The 15,855-nt window shown below is 34.4% G+C and overlaps 1 protein-coding gene across 13 annotated transcripts in view; it reads left to right on the plus strand.

Moving 5' to 3' along the window:
- Positions 1-15,855, plus strand: part of BCAS3 (BCAS3 microtubule associated cell migration factor) — a 614,259-nt gene that overhangs the window by 245,194 nt on the left and 353,210 nt on the right. For all 13 annotated transcript variants that reach the window (XM_078437391.2, XM_078437395.2, XM_078437397.2 and 10 more), the window contains one exon: positions 10,265-10,529. In XM_078437391.2, coding sequence (XP_078293517.1) covers positions 10,265-10,529 — 265 coding nt within the window. The remainder of the gene's footprint in view (positions 1-10,264; positions 10,530-15,855) is intronic.

The raw sequence follows: 15,855 nt of genomic DNA on the forward strand, positions 1-15,855 counted from the left end.
AGTAGGCACTCTGTCATGCATTTTTCCCACTATCATTTCAGTCTGCATGGCAGAGGATACCGTCTGATACTTACAAGCATGTAAATACAATCAATTAAGCCATTAATACCAGTTACACACTTATCAACAGAAGCACAAGAGTATTCCTACAAGGTCACTTTAGCTTCTCTTCCCTGTTGCAGACTTTGCTTACATTTCATTCCAGGGCATTTTCCCCCACCCCCACAAGGACATGGAATTCTTTTCCCTACAGAACACTGACTAATGTATTTAATGTGCACATGTCAGTTATTCAAGTGACAGCTGCCAGGCAATCACATTATTCTGTCTTGTTGGCAGGGGAGGCTAGCCTGCAGATACTATGGGGGCAGCCAGAAGTGTTGGCCTTTTTTCTCACTTGGCCAAGTGTTGGTTCCCCAGTGTTTCTGCCACTTATTTCCCTATGGGCAGTAGTGCTACTTGCTAGCATCCAGTGAGTGTCCAGGCATAACCACCCCTTTTTTTTTCTGCCCCCACTCAACACTGCTGAGTTTCATCCCTACAGCCTTTGGCATTTTGGACACCCCTCATCCTTGTTTCCACTCAAGTTCGGATTGCAGCAAGAGCTGGCTATTTTAGCACTGCTGGCTCTGTGGTGTTTGTGAGGCATCATATTCACTTTTTATTCAGTTCAGATTTTTATTGAAATAATTGTTGATTCAATTGGACTTGTAAGAAATAGTACTAAGAGATCCCATGTACCCTTGGCTCACTTTATCTCAATAAGGTAAACATTTTGCAAGCTAGAGTATATCACAACCAGGATATTGATATTGGTACAATCCCTGATCTTTTTCACATTTCATTAGATTTACTTGTACTCATTTGTGCACTTGTGTATGTGTGTGTGTGTAAATGAGTGTGTTTAGATCTATACAATTTAATGTAGGTTTGTATGTCCATTAAGATACTGAATAGTTCCCTCACATTGCCCTTTTGTAAGTGGACCTACATTCACCTGGCATTTAGAGTTTGGGGCTGTTATGAATATATTATGTGAACATAGTTTTCATTTCTCTGATGTGGATGCCCAAGAGTGCAGTTGTTGGTTCAGATGATAATTGCATGCTGCTAATTAGCATTAGCTCATTTTTTAATTTGTGACTCTTTAGAAGAGTGTAAAACCTGTAATAAGCTTTCCATAAATATTTACTGAATAAATGATTATGAAGAATTGATAGGGAGAGGGAATTGGGCAGATAGGATAGAGGGTCTGTGGGGATTATCTGTCTAATTTAACACATTTCCTTTCTAAGCAACTTATTCCCAAGTAAACTTTTATTGCCATTAGCCTTGTCATGATAGTAAGAATTACAGCATTTAAAATGAAAGTTTGTATTAATTTTGAAGGATAAAAGCTATTGAAATGTTGTGTTGGGAATGTGTCTAGAACTTGTATATTAATTCTTAAGCAAATAACTTCTTTTATATATTTTACTATAAGTTTTCATTAAACATAAACATCTGAGGGCTTGGACCCTGGCTAGTTTTTGCTCTATGGGGGACTTATCTTTATAGTGTTGACTGCCATTCTTACAGGCTTCTGAAAAACAATAATACTCTTGGATTGTAGACTTTCTATCCAAGTGCTGTCTGCTTTTGGGTTTTCTTTCCTTTTTTCTTTTTAAGAGAATTGGAAAGCAATTTGATATTTGAATCATTAGGTATATATTTGGCTACAGAAAGAAAATCATATTTAACGATGGTTTTAAAAACTTAGGATTTATTTTTGTCATGTTATAAGAAGGCTGCTGCTAGTTTTGGTAAAGTTGTTCAGCAGTGTCCTTGTGACTTTTTTGTTCTTTCCCTCATGACTGCTTTATAATTGCCACTCTTGTGGGTATCATTTCTGAATTCAAGGCACTAAGATGGGGAGTTTTGGCAGCCTCGGTGATGTTAATTTCTCATATCAGGGAAGGAGATACTTTCCCAGAATCTGCAATAGTATCCTGCTTTTGTCTGACTGATCATGATTGTGTCAACACTTCCTGTTAGTCTGGGCAAGTCTGAAGTATCTGTAGAGGTGTCAGGTGAGAGAGAGAATGTTGGAAATGCTTGATTTGCCATTTACTAGTCATATATGTATAACCATCACAACAATCAAGATACAGATGATTCTCATCATCTCAGAAAATTTCCTGCATCTTTTTTTCAGTCAATATTCTACCTCACTCATGCCCTGGGCAATCATTGATATTACTTTGTTATTTTTTAAAATATCTTTTAATGCTTTCTAACGTTTGGTATGGGAGTAGGGGGACTGCCATTTCTGGCCACTTTATTTTCTGGCTCCGTATTAGAGACTGTAGGTGAATATCAGAGTCATTATCTGAGTGTTCCAAAAGTGCAAATTTCTTGGTTATGTCTCTCCCACCTCCCAGTACCTACAGAATCATAATTCTGAAGGTTGGACCAATTATCTGCACTTCTTACAAATAACTTAGGTACTTCTTTTCACACTAAAGTTTGAGAAATTTTGCTTTAGATTTTAGGATATTATACTGACCCTATGCTTTTATTGCTGTTATTAATTAGGTTTTGGTGATGAATTTGTGGCATAAGTTGGAGCCCTTTAAAATGCTGATTTCTATACCTTAGATGCTTAAATGTGGTACCACTTAATTCTAGAGCTCAAATACTCTTTTTCATGTGTAATTTGAATTCAGCCTGTTTTGTGACTTAAATATACATTTGGGATGGAGTTTTTTTTTGGTTTTTTTTTTTTTTTTTGATAAAATGGGCGTAATTGTTCTAAGTATATGTCTGCTAATTAGATTTGGTTGCTCCATATATTGTTGTTTTGGATTATTAAATCAACAAAATATTTGAAAATGGATAATTTAGATTTTCAAAAAATATTTGTATAAATTAGAATTACTGGAATATATTACCAACAATAGCCAAACTAGGAAAGAGCCCAAGTGTCCATCAACTGATGAATGGATAAAGAAGATATGATATTTATCTGCAGTGGACCATTACTCAGCCATCAAAAAGAATAAAATCTTGCCATTTGCAATGACATGGATGGAGCTAGAGTGTATTATTTTAAGCAAAATAAGTCAGAGAAAGACAAATACCATGTGATTTCATTTATATGTGGAATTTAGGAAACAGATGAACATATGGGGAGGGAAAAGAAGAGGAAGGCAAACCATAAGAGACTCTTAACTATAGAGAATAAACTGAGGGTTGATGGAGGGATGTAGGTGGGGGATGGGCTAATTGGGTGATGGGTATTAAGAAGGCACTTGTTATGATGAGCACTGGGTGTTATTTGTAAGTGATGAATCACTAAATCCTACTCCTGAAACCAGTATTGCACTATATGTTATCTAACTAGAATTTAAATAAAAATTTGGAAAAAAAAAAAGATTTACTGGAATATAGCTATATTATATTTTAAGGAACAAATATATTAGCTTTCTAGAAGCCTAATGGTTTCTGGTAGCCAAACTTTACATCATTACAATAAAAAACAATTGTGAGATGTTATCAATATTCCAAATAACACAGGAGCCATTTAGCAAAAATAAATTATGTAACTTAGTATAAATTTGCAAAACATTTAATTAAGTACTCTGTATTTTTAAAATTCATATCTCATTAGCTAAGAATTTTGACATTTGTATTCTTTTTTATTTTTATTTTTTAAATTAAAAAAATTGTAATGTTTTTATTTATTTTTGAGAGAGAGAGAGAGAGAGAGAGCGAGAGAGAGCACAAGCAGGGAGGGGGCAGAGAGAGACGGAGACACAGAATTAGGAACAGACTCCAGGCTCTGAGGTGTCAGCACAGAGCCCAGCACAGGGTTCGAACTCACAGGCTTTGAAATCATGACCTGAGTCAAAGTTAGATGCCCAACTGACTGAGCTAGCCAGGCGCCTCTGACATATGTATTCTTAAAAGCCTCTAAATTGATAAAATTGATAATAATGAGCATCTAATGAGGATTCACAGACTATGTTAGTTACTCTTTGCTTGATTTTTTCTATCATTTTATACCACACTTCTTTGCTGAGTGGAGGGACACTTAATAAGAATATACTGCTTACCCATGTTATGTTGTAGTCACTTATTTACTCCAACCCCAGATGTGAAGTGAGCCATGATGGGCACAGATAAAATGCTAATTTAGGCTATGTAGCAGCTGTGTATCTTCTTTTGAGCACAGAATAATAGAGACATCTCAAAGAACTAAACGACAGTTAAAAGAAACCTCAACTATAAAAAGAGGCTGTAGAACTTCCCTTTTAGCAAACTGACTAGTTAGTTTTTTCATTTTTTTAAGTAACAGCTTTTCTGAGACAGAATTCACATACATAAAGTTCACCCTTTTAAAGTGTACAGTTTAGTGCTTTTTAGTATACAGACTGGTATACTGATCACTACTATTTTATTCTAGAACATTTTCATCACCCCAGAAAGAAACCTGGTACCCATGAGCAACTATTCCCCCTTCCCTTCTTCCTGGCTCTTGAAAATTGCTAATCTATTTTCTATATCAATGGATCTGCTTATTCTGTACATTTCATATAAACAGAATAATATAATATGTAACCTTTTCTCATTTTACCTACTATTTTAGAAGTTCATTCATGTTGTAGCATGTATCAGAACTATATTACATTTTGTGGCTGAATAATATTCCCTTGTATGGATATACCACATTTTTTCCATTTATTAGTTGATAGACATTTGGGTTGTTTCCACTTTTGAACTCTAAGGATACTGCTATAAACATTAGTGTGCAGGTTTTTGTTTGAACATGTTTTTGGTTCTCTTGGGTATTTAAGAATGAAAGTGTATGTTTAACTTTTACAGGAATTTTCCGAGTGTCTACACCATTTACTTTTTTCCCAGCAATGTATGAGGGCTCAACTTTACCCACATCCTCATCAACACTTGTTATTTTATCTTTTTTTTCACTGTAATGAGGTTTATTTTTTTTAATATGAAGTTTATTTTTATATTTATTATTTATTATTTATTTATTTTTTAAATGTGAAATTTATTATCAAATTGGTTTCCATACAACACCCAGTGCTCATCCCAACAGGTGCCCTCCTCAATGCCGATCACCCACTTTCCCCTCCCTCCCATCCCCCCATCAACCCTCAGTTTACTCTCAGTTTTTAAGAGTCTCTTATGGTTTGGCTCCCTCCCTCTCTAACTTTTTCTTTCTTACTTACTTTCTTTTTTTTTTTTTTTTTTTAATAGCCATTATTTTCAGTATGAAGTGGTATCTCATTGTGGTTTTTATTTACATTTCCCCAATGACTAAAAAGATGTTGCACATCTTTTCATGTACCTTTTGGCCATTTCTATACCTTCTTTGGAAAAATATCTTTTCAAAATTTTTGCTTGTTTTTAACTGAATTATTTGTCTTTATGTTGTTGAGTTGAAAAACTTATTTATGTATTCTACATGCTGAACCTTTATCAGACATATTATTTGGAAAATTTTCTCATATTCTATGGGTTGTCTTAAAATTTTAATAGTATTCTTTGCTGCAGAAAAGTTTTTAATTTTGAATAAGTACAATTTATCTACTTTGTCTCTTGTTGCTTGTAGGTAGTCTCAATTAATAATCCATTTAAGAATCTAATGTAGTAACCTGTTAGAGTGATAATAGTGGTTTAGTCCTTGTTGTTAGCAGTGAAAACAGATGTTTGAACAGAATAGGGATATATTTTTATGGTAATTCTGATAATTATAGCAAACATCTTTGTTCATTGTTTAATAAATGATAGGCACTATTCTAAGTGCTTTACATGTTAATTCATTAAATCTAAAACCCCAGAGACTTGCATTATTGTTTTCATTTTACCAATTGAAGAACCATAAGGCAGAGAGTTGTTAACTAACTTTTCCATGGCTCTGTACCTAGTAAGTGATAGATACATTTACTCCTCTGTGCTACCTGTAGGGAAAGCCTGTAATCACATGTAAAGATTTTATACTTAACAGGCTGTTTCCATATGTTTTCACTATCTTTTTTAATATTAAAGTTTAATGATTATTTTACATTTCAAATTGGTTACTCTTATCCAATGAAAATTATATGTGTATGTGCATGTCTCACATGTCTTTGTGTATCTATATGTGTGTTTATGTGATATATATATATATATATATATATATATATATACATATATACACATAAATATCTATACATACTTATCTATTTTTGCATTAAGAGATGTCCAAGATAATTTGAAATAGTTGTCTCTGGGTTTGGGGGTTTATATGTGTATATGTGTGTGACTTTTTTTTTTTTTTTTCAACCAAGATGACTTTCTCCAATAGTTTTGGGTTAATGTTGAATTGAATACAGCTCTATTCACCTTGAAGACAAAACAGAATGTCTGCTGGCTGTTGAATTTAGAAAAGAACTATAATTTCATCGGTGTCACGTTCCTAACTAATATCTTGCATGGATTCTTCTTATGGGGAATGCTTTCTGTGTAGTTTTCCCTCTCTTTACTGTGGAGTATCTTGTAAACCATAGGAATAATACTGACCTGAGGGTCTTACTGTGTTTTTAACTTTGACTTTAGACTTTCAAGGCCCTTTCTGCTTTGAAGTTTATGATGATTTGACAAGTTTACATTTACTACCATGGTGGTGGTATAAAATGGGTCAACAAACTGTGGTCCATTGGCCGTATGTGGCCCTCTGTCTATTTTTGTACATCTCATGAGCCAAGAATGGTTTTTATAAACATCAGCATTGGGATCTACTTGATGATAATGTTATGGGCTTTGAACCCTAAATAAACAAAATATTATCTCCAGTAAAAAACAGATGCCATTCTTCTTATTAGTAGACTTACATTACAAAAATTATATTTGGTAAAAATTTTGTCAAATTTTGTTTTCTTTCTTGTTATTCTCAGTACCTAGATAGTATCCTTGGTTTTGCTTTCTTGCCTGAAGAGCCTAAAATTTTACTTTCTGGCCCCTTATGGAAAAAGTTTTCTGACCCCTGTTCTGAGAGAAACCTGTACTTGTCTCAAGTCCACATTCATTCTCTGCTCTAGTTTCATAGCAGTTTGAAATGCTAAGTAGGAGCCATACAATATATCTCTTGCTGTCCAGATCTGCTTGGATTGGGTTAATTCCTGAGTTCAGTATAGTAAATAGTCCTTAAAAATAATAATTATCTAAGTATGCTTACTTCCTAAATTTGAGGGTACATGTTTGGACCATACTTTTTTGGTACCTGTACTTGTTTAGTTTAAGCTTCTAACAATTGCCTGATGTTACTTGCCATGATATTTAGTACTGTAGCATGGAAACAGAGAGATAGCTGCCATCTAGCTTTCCTGTTTTGTGAAGAGAAAGTCTTTATTAGAAATATCATTTCAAAATTGAGGTCCAGAAATGCTGCAGATGATGTTGTCATTTTATTACTAGTTTGCCATTTTATAGTCTTTCTTGTCTTTAATAATATATGAAAAACCACCCAACTTGTTTCATAAGACCAACAGTTATATTATTTTGCATTTTGTGAGTAGATGACTTATCTTCTATGTTATGTAAAGGATTAAACTTTCTCTAAGTCTCTTGACGGCTAATATCTTCTGTGTTCATTTAAGTATCCTGATGCATCTCAAGGTCATAGAGCAGAATCACTTCTTTAATAGCACTTTTGTAAGCAAGCATTTAGGTGGAATTCTGTCTTCCTGCCTTGACCCTGATTGTTAGCACCACTTTATATCAGAAGTATTTTTAAAATGAAAGAAGAAACCTTCTTTTCATGGACAGACCAGGAAGTGGTCTTGATTATAAAGTATTCTGGAAAAAGGTTTTAGATAACGTGGATTAGTTGCCCTGTGGATGGAACACAAGTTACTCAATAAGTCTACAGGTGTTTTTTCTTTATATGTTTGATTCTGGCTTATGTTAATACATTTCATATTACAATATTAAACTTGTCTGGAACTATTTTTCTTTTCCTTGCTTCTGCTGTTTATACTTTTCTTTGTCTCCTTCCCTGTCTTTTGCTTTTCTGTAAGTCTGTTTAGCTGGAAGTTGTTGTAGGCATACTGCAGAGGTAAAGCACTTGTGGACTAGCTTTTTATTCATAACTCTAGAATCTTGGGAGTTAATTTTTTCAGATTTCAGGAGGTCCTTTTAACATTAAACATAAACATGTCATTAGGATATATCGCAGTGATTGAAATGAAAGGAGTTTGGTTGAATTTTGGGTTTATCTATGTATTGATAATTTTAGTCTAGCAATAGCCTAGCAATGAAGTATCCTGTCTTGATATATATGACTAAGATTTCTTTTGATTTCCAAGGTTCTGGGCTCTTTTAGAGACTTGTACTTTGATGTATACTTGTAGGTTTTGTTGGTAGAATATTTCTGGAATATTAGTCATGGTTCTAATCTGAACTTAGACTTATTTGAACATCTAATATATTGGAAAGTATTGGTTTCTCTGACTGCTGAAGGAGTTTTACTTAGCTCGTATTATAATGCTATGCCACACATTCATATATTATGTGTCTATACCTGTATACATTTTCCATGTTAAATTCCACTTACAAATGTATTATCTTTATTATACCATACTTTTACTTGTTTGAATTCTTTTTTTTTTTTTTAAGCACTGTTTGACTATAGTTTTATATGGTGGAAAATTAATCATTTAGTCAATAATACAGAAAATCTTAACAATCTGTAACTTGCCTTTCTTTTAGAGGCTATGCTTTAAAATGGTTAGAACAACGTTAAATTTTACTTGATTTTCTTTTTAAGAAGAAAAGTAAATGGAGACATTTTTGTTCAAGTTGTTATCATTAGATTGATATTAAGATGAAAGTAGTAAATTAGGTTTACTAATTTGAAAATAATTGAACTTCTGTATTCAATGCCTGGTAAGTGTCATACAAATTAGTAATTAATTTCCCCTAAATCAAGTGTGTGATCAGCCACTTGTTGCAAATAAAGGTTTCTTTGAACATAGTTGCACTCATTCATTTATATATTTTCTGTGGCTACTTTGACACTAGAAGGTCAGAGCTGAGTAGTTATAGCAGAAAATAGAGACTGGATAACCTGTAAAAGTTTGCCAACCACTGCAGATACATGAGGTGTAGGTGTGTGTGTGTGTGTGTGTGTGTGTGTGTGTGTGAAAGAGAGAGAGAGAGAGAGAGAGAGAGAGAGAGATTAGAGTGTTTTGAGACCTTTTCTCTTCTGCATTCCACCTTTCTTAAGGGTCCTATGTTCCTGACTGTTGAAGGAACTTTTACATAATTTTCCTTCAGCCACCCTCATCCCTGCTGCAAATCCACTCCCCTGCATTTCACTCCCATAATCATTCTTCCAAACCTGAAATCTTGACTGCACTATTTCTTAAATAAAATGCAGACACCTCTTGTTCTGGATTTGCCAAGTCTGATTTTTTTTTCTGACATGCTGAACTACTTGCTCATCATTTCTGTGTTATGCTTTTGCATTTATAGCTAATGTAGAATATCTGAATATCTCTAAATTGGAGTGTCTTCTCTTATTTCTTTCTAAGTATATCCTACTTCAAAACTTATTTCCAGAATCCAGGCCTTTCCTATACCTCCACCTTCACCATCTCCTTTTTACCTCTTACAGAGACTATATATTTCTTCCTTTTTCTTACCACTGTGCCTGGTACACAAGACACTTATTTTGCTTTTTAATATAATACATTATCACAAATTTCTCACATGTCTTTTCCTCCTGTTAGACTGTGAGCCCAAAGATTATTTCCTATTCACCTTTTTATTCCTGGTGCTTAGCGTGGAACCCAACAGATATTTGCTCAGTGAATGATTGGATTAATAACTTCACCTACATTGTATAATGTTTGTTTTTATTTTTACTATTTTATGCTTATTAGAAGGAAAATTAATTTAGAGAAATAAAGCTGACCCATATTTTTGTAGCTCTGTAGGTAAAACTGCCTAGGTCTGGATTTTTTTTACTTGGTACTCTGTGCTGCAAGGGACAGAACTTTCTACTCTAAAACTTATCAAATCCCTAATATGGTGGTTTGATCAATATTCACCATGAAACTTGTCTGTAAAATAAAAAGTTTTAAGTTACACTTGATCTTAGGTAAATTTGGTAAGAAAGGCAAGTATTTCTATTCACATCTGCTGATATGTATGTGATACTCCTAGATAAATCCAAATAGTTTCAATCTCTCTTTTTGCATTTTTCCCTATCCATTTCCAGGTACAAGACATCTGCTTCAGCCATGACTGTCGCTGGGTTGTGGTCAGTACACTCCGGGGGACTTCCCATGTTTTCCCCATCAACCCTTATGGTGGCCAGCCTTGTGTTCGAACACATATGTCACCACGAGTTGTGAATCGTATGAGCCGTTTCCAGAAAAGTGCTGGGCTGGAAGAGATAGAACAAGAACTGACATCTAAGCAAGGAGGTCGCTGTAGCCCTGTTCCAGGTCTATCAAGTAGCCCTTCTGGATCACCTCTGCATGGTAAACCTAATTTTCTCTCTCTCCACTGAACCTACTATCTTTCTCTCATTATCCTTACTAGTCAAGATCTGGGATAAAATAATTAAAACATTTTTCCCCCTCATGTGTTCATGCAAAGACAAGATCTTAGGCTTATTTTGGGACATTCTTAATTTATTAAATAATTTAATAAATTGAAGTCCATATGGGAAAGGTGATTTTTGCCATGCTAACTTTTAGTTCATTGAGAAACATTCATTGTTGGAGAGTAATAGTCATGAGTCATGTGTATTTTGGAATAGCATTTGCATTTTATTTATTTTTTTTAATATGAAACTTACTATCAAATTGGTTTCCATATAACACCCAGTGCTCATCCCAGAAGGTGCCCTCCTCAATACCCATCACCCACCCTCTTCTCCCTCCCACCCCCCATCAACCCTCAGTTTGTTCTCAGTTTTTAAGAGTCTCTTATGCTTTGGCTCTCTCCCTCTCTATGCATTTTATTTTAAAATACACCTGTGGGATTATGTTTATGAGATTAATTCATGTTGTTCAATGGAGGTTTACTTCATTTATTTCCATTGCTCTTAGGTATTTCATTGTACAAATATGCTTCTATGTATTTATTTGTCTATCCTTTTTACTACTATTGTTGATGTATATTTGGGAGGTTTCTGGTGTTGGGTTATTATACATAGTGATGCAGTGAAAATGTTTGTACTTGTTTCTTGGTGCAAATGTGTTCTCATTTGTGTATGTGTGTGTGTATGTATTCTCATTTTTTTTTTTTTTTGAAAAGCTGGCTTTTGCATTTATTTTTTTTTTTTAATTTTATTTTTTAATATATGAAATTTACTGTCAAATTGGTTTCCATACAACACCCAGTGCTCATCCCAAAAGGTGCCCTCCTCAATACCCATCACCCACCCTGCCCTCCCTCCCACCCCCCATCAACCCTCAGTTTGTTCTCAGTTTTTAACAGTCTCTAATGCTTTGGCTCTCTCCCACTCTAACCTCTTTTTTTTTTTGTATTCTCATTTTTTAATGAAATGCTGGGTGTGTATGTGCATCTTGACATTGGTAGATAATACCGGAGTGGTTGTACCATTTCATTTCCATTAGAATGGCAAAAAAAATCGTTTATATTAGATGATACTTTTTCTAGAGCATTGCAGGTTCTTCTTGACAGATGACCAATTTATATTTTTAAGAATAGAGGATTTTATACAGAGAGATTATGGTTACTACAGAAACCACTTTTTAAAAAATGTTTTAATGTTTAGTTTTGAGAGAGAGAGAGAGAGAGAGAGAGAGAGAGCGAGGGAGGGGAAGAGAGCGAGGGAGACACAGAATCTGAAACAGGCTCCAGGCTCCTAGCTGTCAGCACAGAGCCCGACACGGGGCTCGAACTCACGAACTGTGAGATCGTGACCTGAGCTGAAATCGATAGCTCGACTGACTGACCCACCTAGGTGCCCCACTACAGAAATCAATTTGTATTTATTCAATTGATCTGAAATGTACATAACATAAAATTAACCATTTAATATTAAGAATTCAATGGCATTTAGTACACTCACGATGAACCACCACTTCTAACTAGTTCCAAAATGCTTTCCTCACCTAAGAAGAACACCGTGTATTCTTTAAGCAGTTACTACCTGTTCCTCTCTCACTAAGTCCCTAGCAACCACCAGCCTGTTTTCCATCTCTGTGGATTTACTTGTTCTGGATATTTCATATAATAATCCATATGTGATCATATAATATGTGATTGTTTTTTCTGGCTTATATGACATGGTATAATGTTTTCAAGGTACAGCCACACATAGTATATATCAGTACTTTGTTCCTTTTTATGGCCGAGTAATATTTCACTGTGTGTATATACTCCAATTTTATCTATTCTTCCATTGATCGACATTTGGGTTGTTTCCACCTGTTTGCTGTTTTGAATAGCGCTGTGCTGAATATGAGCATGCAAGTAGTTGTTTGAGTACCTCTGAAGTTCTCTTGGCTTTATACCTATCCTTATTTGTTTCAGCTTCTGCTTAAACATGTATCCTTTTGTAATACCTAATCAATTCTAGATATATATTTTCTGTAGGAAGTTTTAAGATAGACTGAAATCATATAAGTACATAGAATCCCGGGGAGAAATTCTGTAACTCAAAAAAGTTTGGAACCTCGTTTTCTCCTTAGGTGATGCTATATGCTTTGGCCCCATTATTTTTATAAGAATAGTAGTTATTTATGTTTATTTACCTAGTGACCCATGATCTTCAAGGTTGAAGATCTTTAGAATCAGTCCTATGTGAAAATCTTCTAGAATCAGTCCTAGAAGTCATTTTGAAAAGCATTTAGAATTAAAAAAAAAAAAGCTTAGAAAGTTACGGGATATTTGTATTTTCAGCCATTTGCAAGAAATTTGACTTCAGAAATAATTACTTAAACTTCTGTTATATAATTAGCCTCATAGTGTAGATTCTTTGAGGACCTTTCTCTTTGTGTTAAGGAGTTTCCTTCAATTAAATTTCACCAAACACTTTATGGAGAGAGATTCAGAGTACACATGGGGCAGCTAGGTTGACCAAAGAACAGAAGTAATCATAAAAAATTACGAAGGATTTATAGTCCTTATATTTGTACATCTTAAGAGAGTATCTTTTGAGCATCTTTTTTCTTCCTGTTATTCCTTTCCTGTTAAGCTTACTACACACCAGTCTTTGGTTACAAAGTTCACAAAAAATTAAGGTGATCTCTGCCATCAGATATCTCTGGTCCAAGAGAGAATGCAGATATTAAATGACTGTGAACAAATACCTTTCAGTGTATTTTTGTAGAAGGGTGCGATGTGCCAATCAATTAAGGATATGTCATTTGTGAAAGAACAAATAGTTGAAGAGAAATACTTGCTTTCTGAGTAAAAATACATGATTTTCTCTCAGCTTTATTGATTTCACAGCTCTGTTCTTTTTTTTGCGTGAAGCTAACAGAAGGCATCTCAGAGAGGAGATTATACTGTTTGACAGTACTGCTGTGCTTAACATTCCCTTTGAAAGCTAGGAATTTCAGGAGGCATTTTCCTCCTGATAACATGTACTAAAGTCTTATTATGTTAGAATTTCACCCCATATTTCTGTGTAGTATTTCTCATTTGTAAAGCATAGACCTTTGAGTGATGGTCATTTTTCTCCATGATCTTTTTGTATCTTACATGTCAAAACAAAATGGGCATTGTTGTTGGATAGTTCTAAAAATGATGTATTTACAGTTGGTGTGGATAAACAGTCTGATGCTGGTCAAAAACAATGTAAACCTTTGAACAGGGAGGGATTCATCTTGAAAATGAATCATGCTTTGGCAGTATTACCGTTGTTTGTGTGTGCTCTTTTTAGCAAAGTAAAGGAAACTGTTAAATAACAGTTGATATAGGGATATTTCCTTTTTACTCTCTGGAGTCAATCCAGTTTAGGTTAGGATTATTTTATCTATTTGCCTTTTTTTTTCTTAACAGAGGATGTTTATTTATTTGAAATATATTCTCTCTAAATAATCTCTTGCATTTCCTATCTTGTTGCCTGGACCTTAGTCTCTCTGAGGGTTCTTAACTTAAGATCCATGAACATACATGGGGAGAAATTGCATCTTTGTATTTACTATCTTCTAACCAAAATTAAGCATTTATTTTTATTTTGAATATAGACAAAACATCTGTGTTTTTATTGGGGACAACGTCACAAGTAGTACATTGTCACCAATAGAAACACAGATATTTTCATATCACATTATATGCAAAATATGTGTATCTTGAAATGCTTTAAATTACTGAACATATTTTGAAATACTGATTATGCTCATCATTGCTTTGCAGCTATAAGTTACGACATAATAATATTACTGATTTAAATATTTATTATGTATAATGCTATAGCAGAACTTAATTTTTAGAATGTATTGATAACTATGCTTCTAAATAATTTTTAATTTGTAATTCTATTTATTTTATTTCATTAATTTGTAAGTATTATTCCAAAAAAGAGTCCACAGCTTTCCCAGACTGCCCAAGTAGTCCTTGACACAAAAATTATTAAGAGTACCTAATCTTTGGGGCACTTGGGTGGTTTATTCGGTTAAGCATCCAACTCTTGATTTCAGCTCAGGTCATGATCTCACAGTTTGTGAGTTTAAGCCCCGCCTCAGGCTCTGCGCTGATAGTGTGGAGCCTGCTTGGGATTCTCTCTCTCTCTCCTTCTCATTCTCTCTCTCTGTCCTTCCCCTCCTCGCTCTCTCAGTCTCTCTCTCTCAAAAATAAATTAATTAAAAAAAAAACACAAAAACCCTGATCATCATTTCTTACCTCATCTGTTTCAGTAGCCTCCAGCCTTTTGTGACTGTCAAAAGCATTTCCTTTGTTAACCATAAATATGATCTTCTACTTTTCTGCTTAAAATCTTTCAGTGTCTCTTCATTCTTATAGAATATTAGAGAAGATTCCATCTTATTTCCAACTTCTTGTCCCTCCCACCATAGCTAGGTTTCCCTGAATATGCCACATGTGTCTATTTCTTGGCACCTTTCCTATTATATACTTTTCTCTATTTGAAATAATTATAACCCCCTTGAATGGCTATTAAATCCCTATTTAGCTAAAAATATCCTTTCATCTTTTAAGCCTGTCTTAAAAATCTCTTGATGTTGTGTCAGTCTGTATTAGCCTTGATGTTGGCTGAAGATGGGGTCTTTTTCCTGTTTGTATTTGTATTTTGACACCTCACATAGTATTGGTAAAATGTAGACTCTAAGGCTTCAAGCCGGAGTTTTCAAACATCTTTAGAAGTTCTAATAAAAACAATTTAGATTTAAATCATTGCTTGTCAGAATGAAGAGCTTCTCATTCATGGTAACATTGCTTTTCATTTTAACATCTGTGAGATACATTCATTTGTTCAACAACTGTTAATTAATGTTTACTATGTCCAGGCACTGTTCCTGAGCCCTAGGAAAAGAGCAGTGAACAAAAGAGGAAAAAATCCATATTTCCATGACTTTTTAGTACAGTGATATGAACAATGAAAAGGATGGATGGATGGATGGATGGATGGATGGGTAGGTAGGTAGATAGTTTTGTGTGCTGTGGAGAAAAATAAAGGATGAAAGGGGAAGTAGGGGATGTCTGGATAGGATCCCAATTTGAAATCAGAAAGGTTCCCACAGGCCTTACTAAGATGACATTTGAACAAAGATCTGATGGAAGTATGGGAGAAAGTCATGCAAATATCTGGGGAGTGTGTCTGAGGAAGAAGGAACAGCCAGTGTAAAATCCCTGCACTGGGAGTGTGCC

The sequence above is a fragment of the Panthera onca genome, chromosome E1 (genome assembly GCF_046562875.1).
Source record: "Panthera onca isolate mPanOnc1 chromosome E1, mPanOnc1 haplotype 2, whole genome shotgun sequence".
Lineage (NCBI taxonomy): Eukaryota > Metazoa > Chordata > Mammalia > Carnivora > Felidae > Panthera > Panthera onca.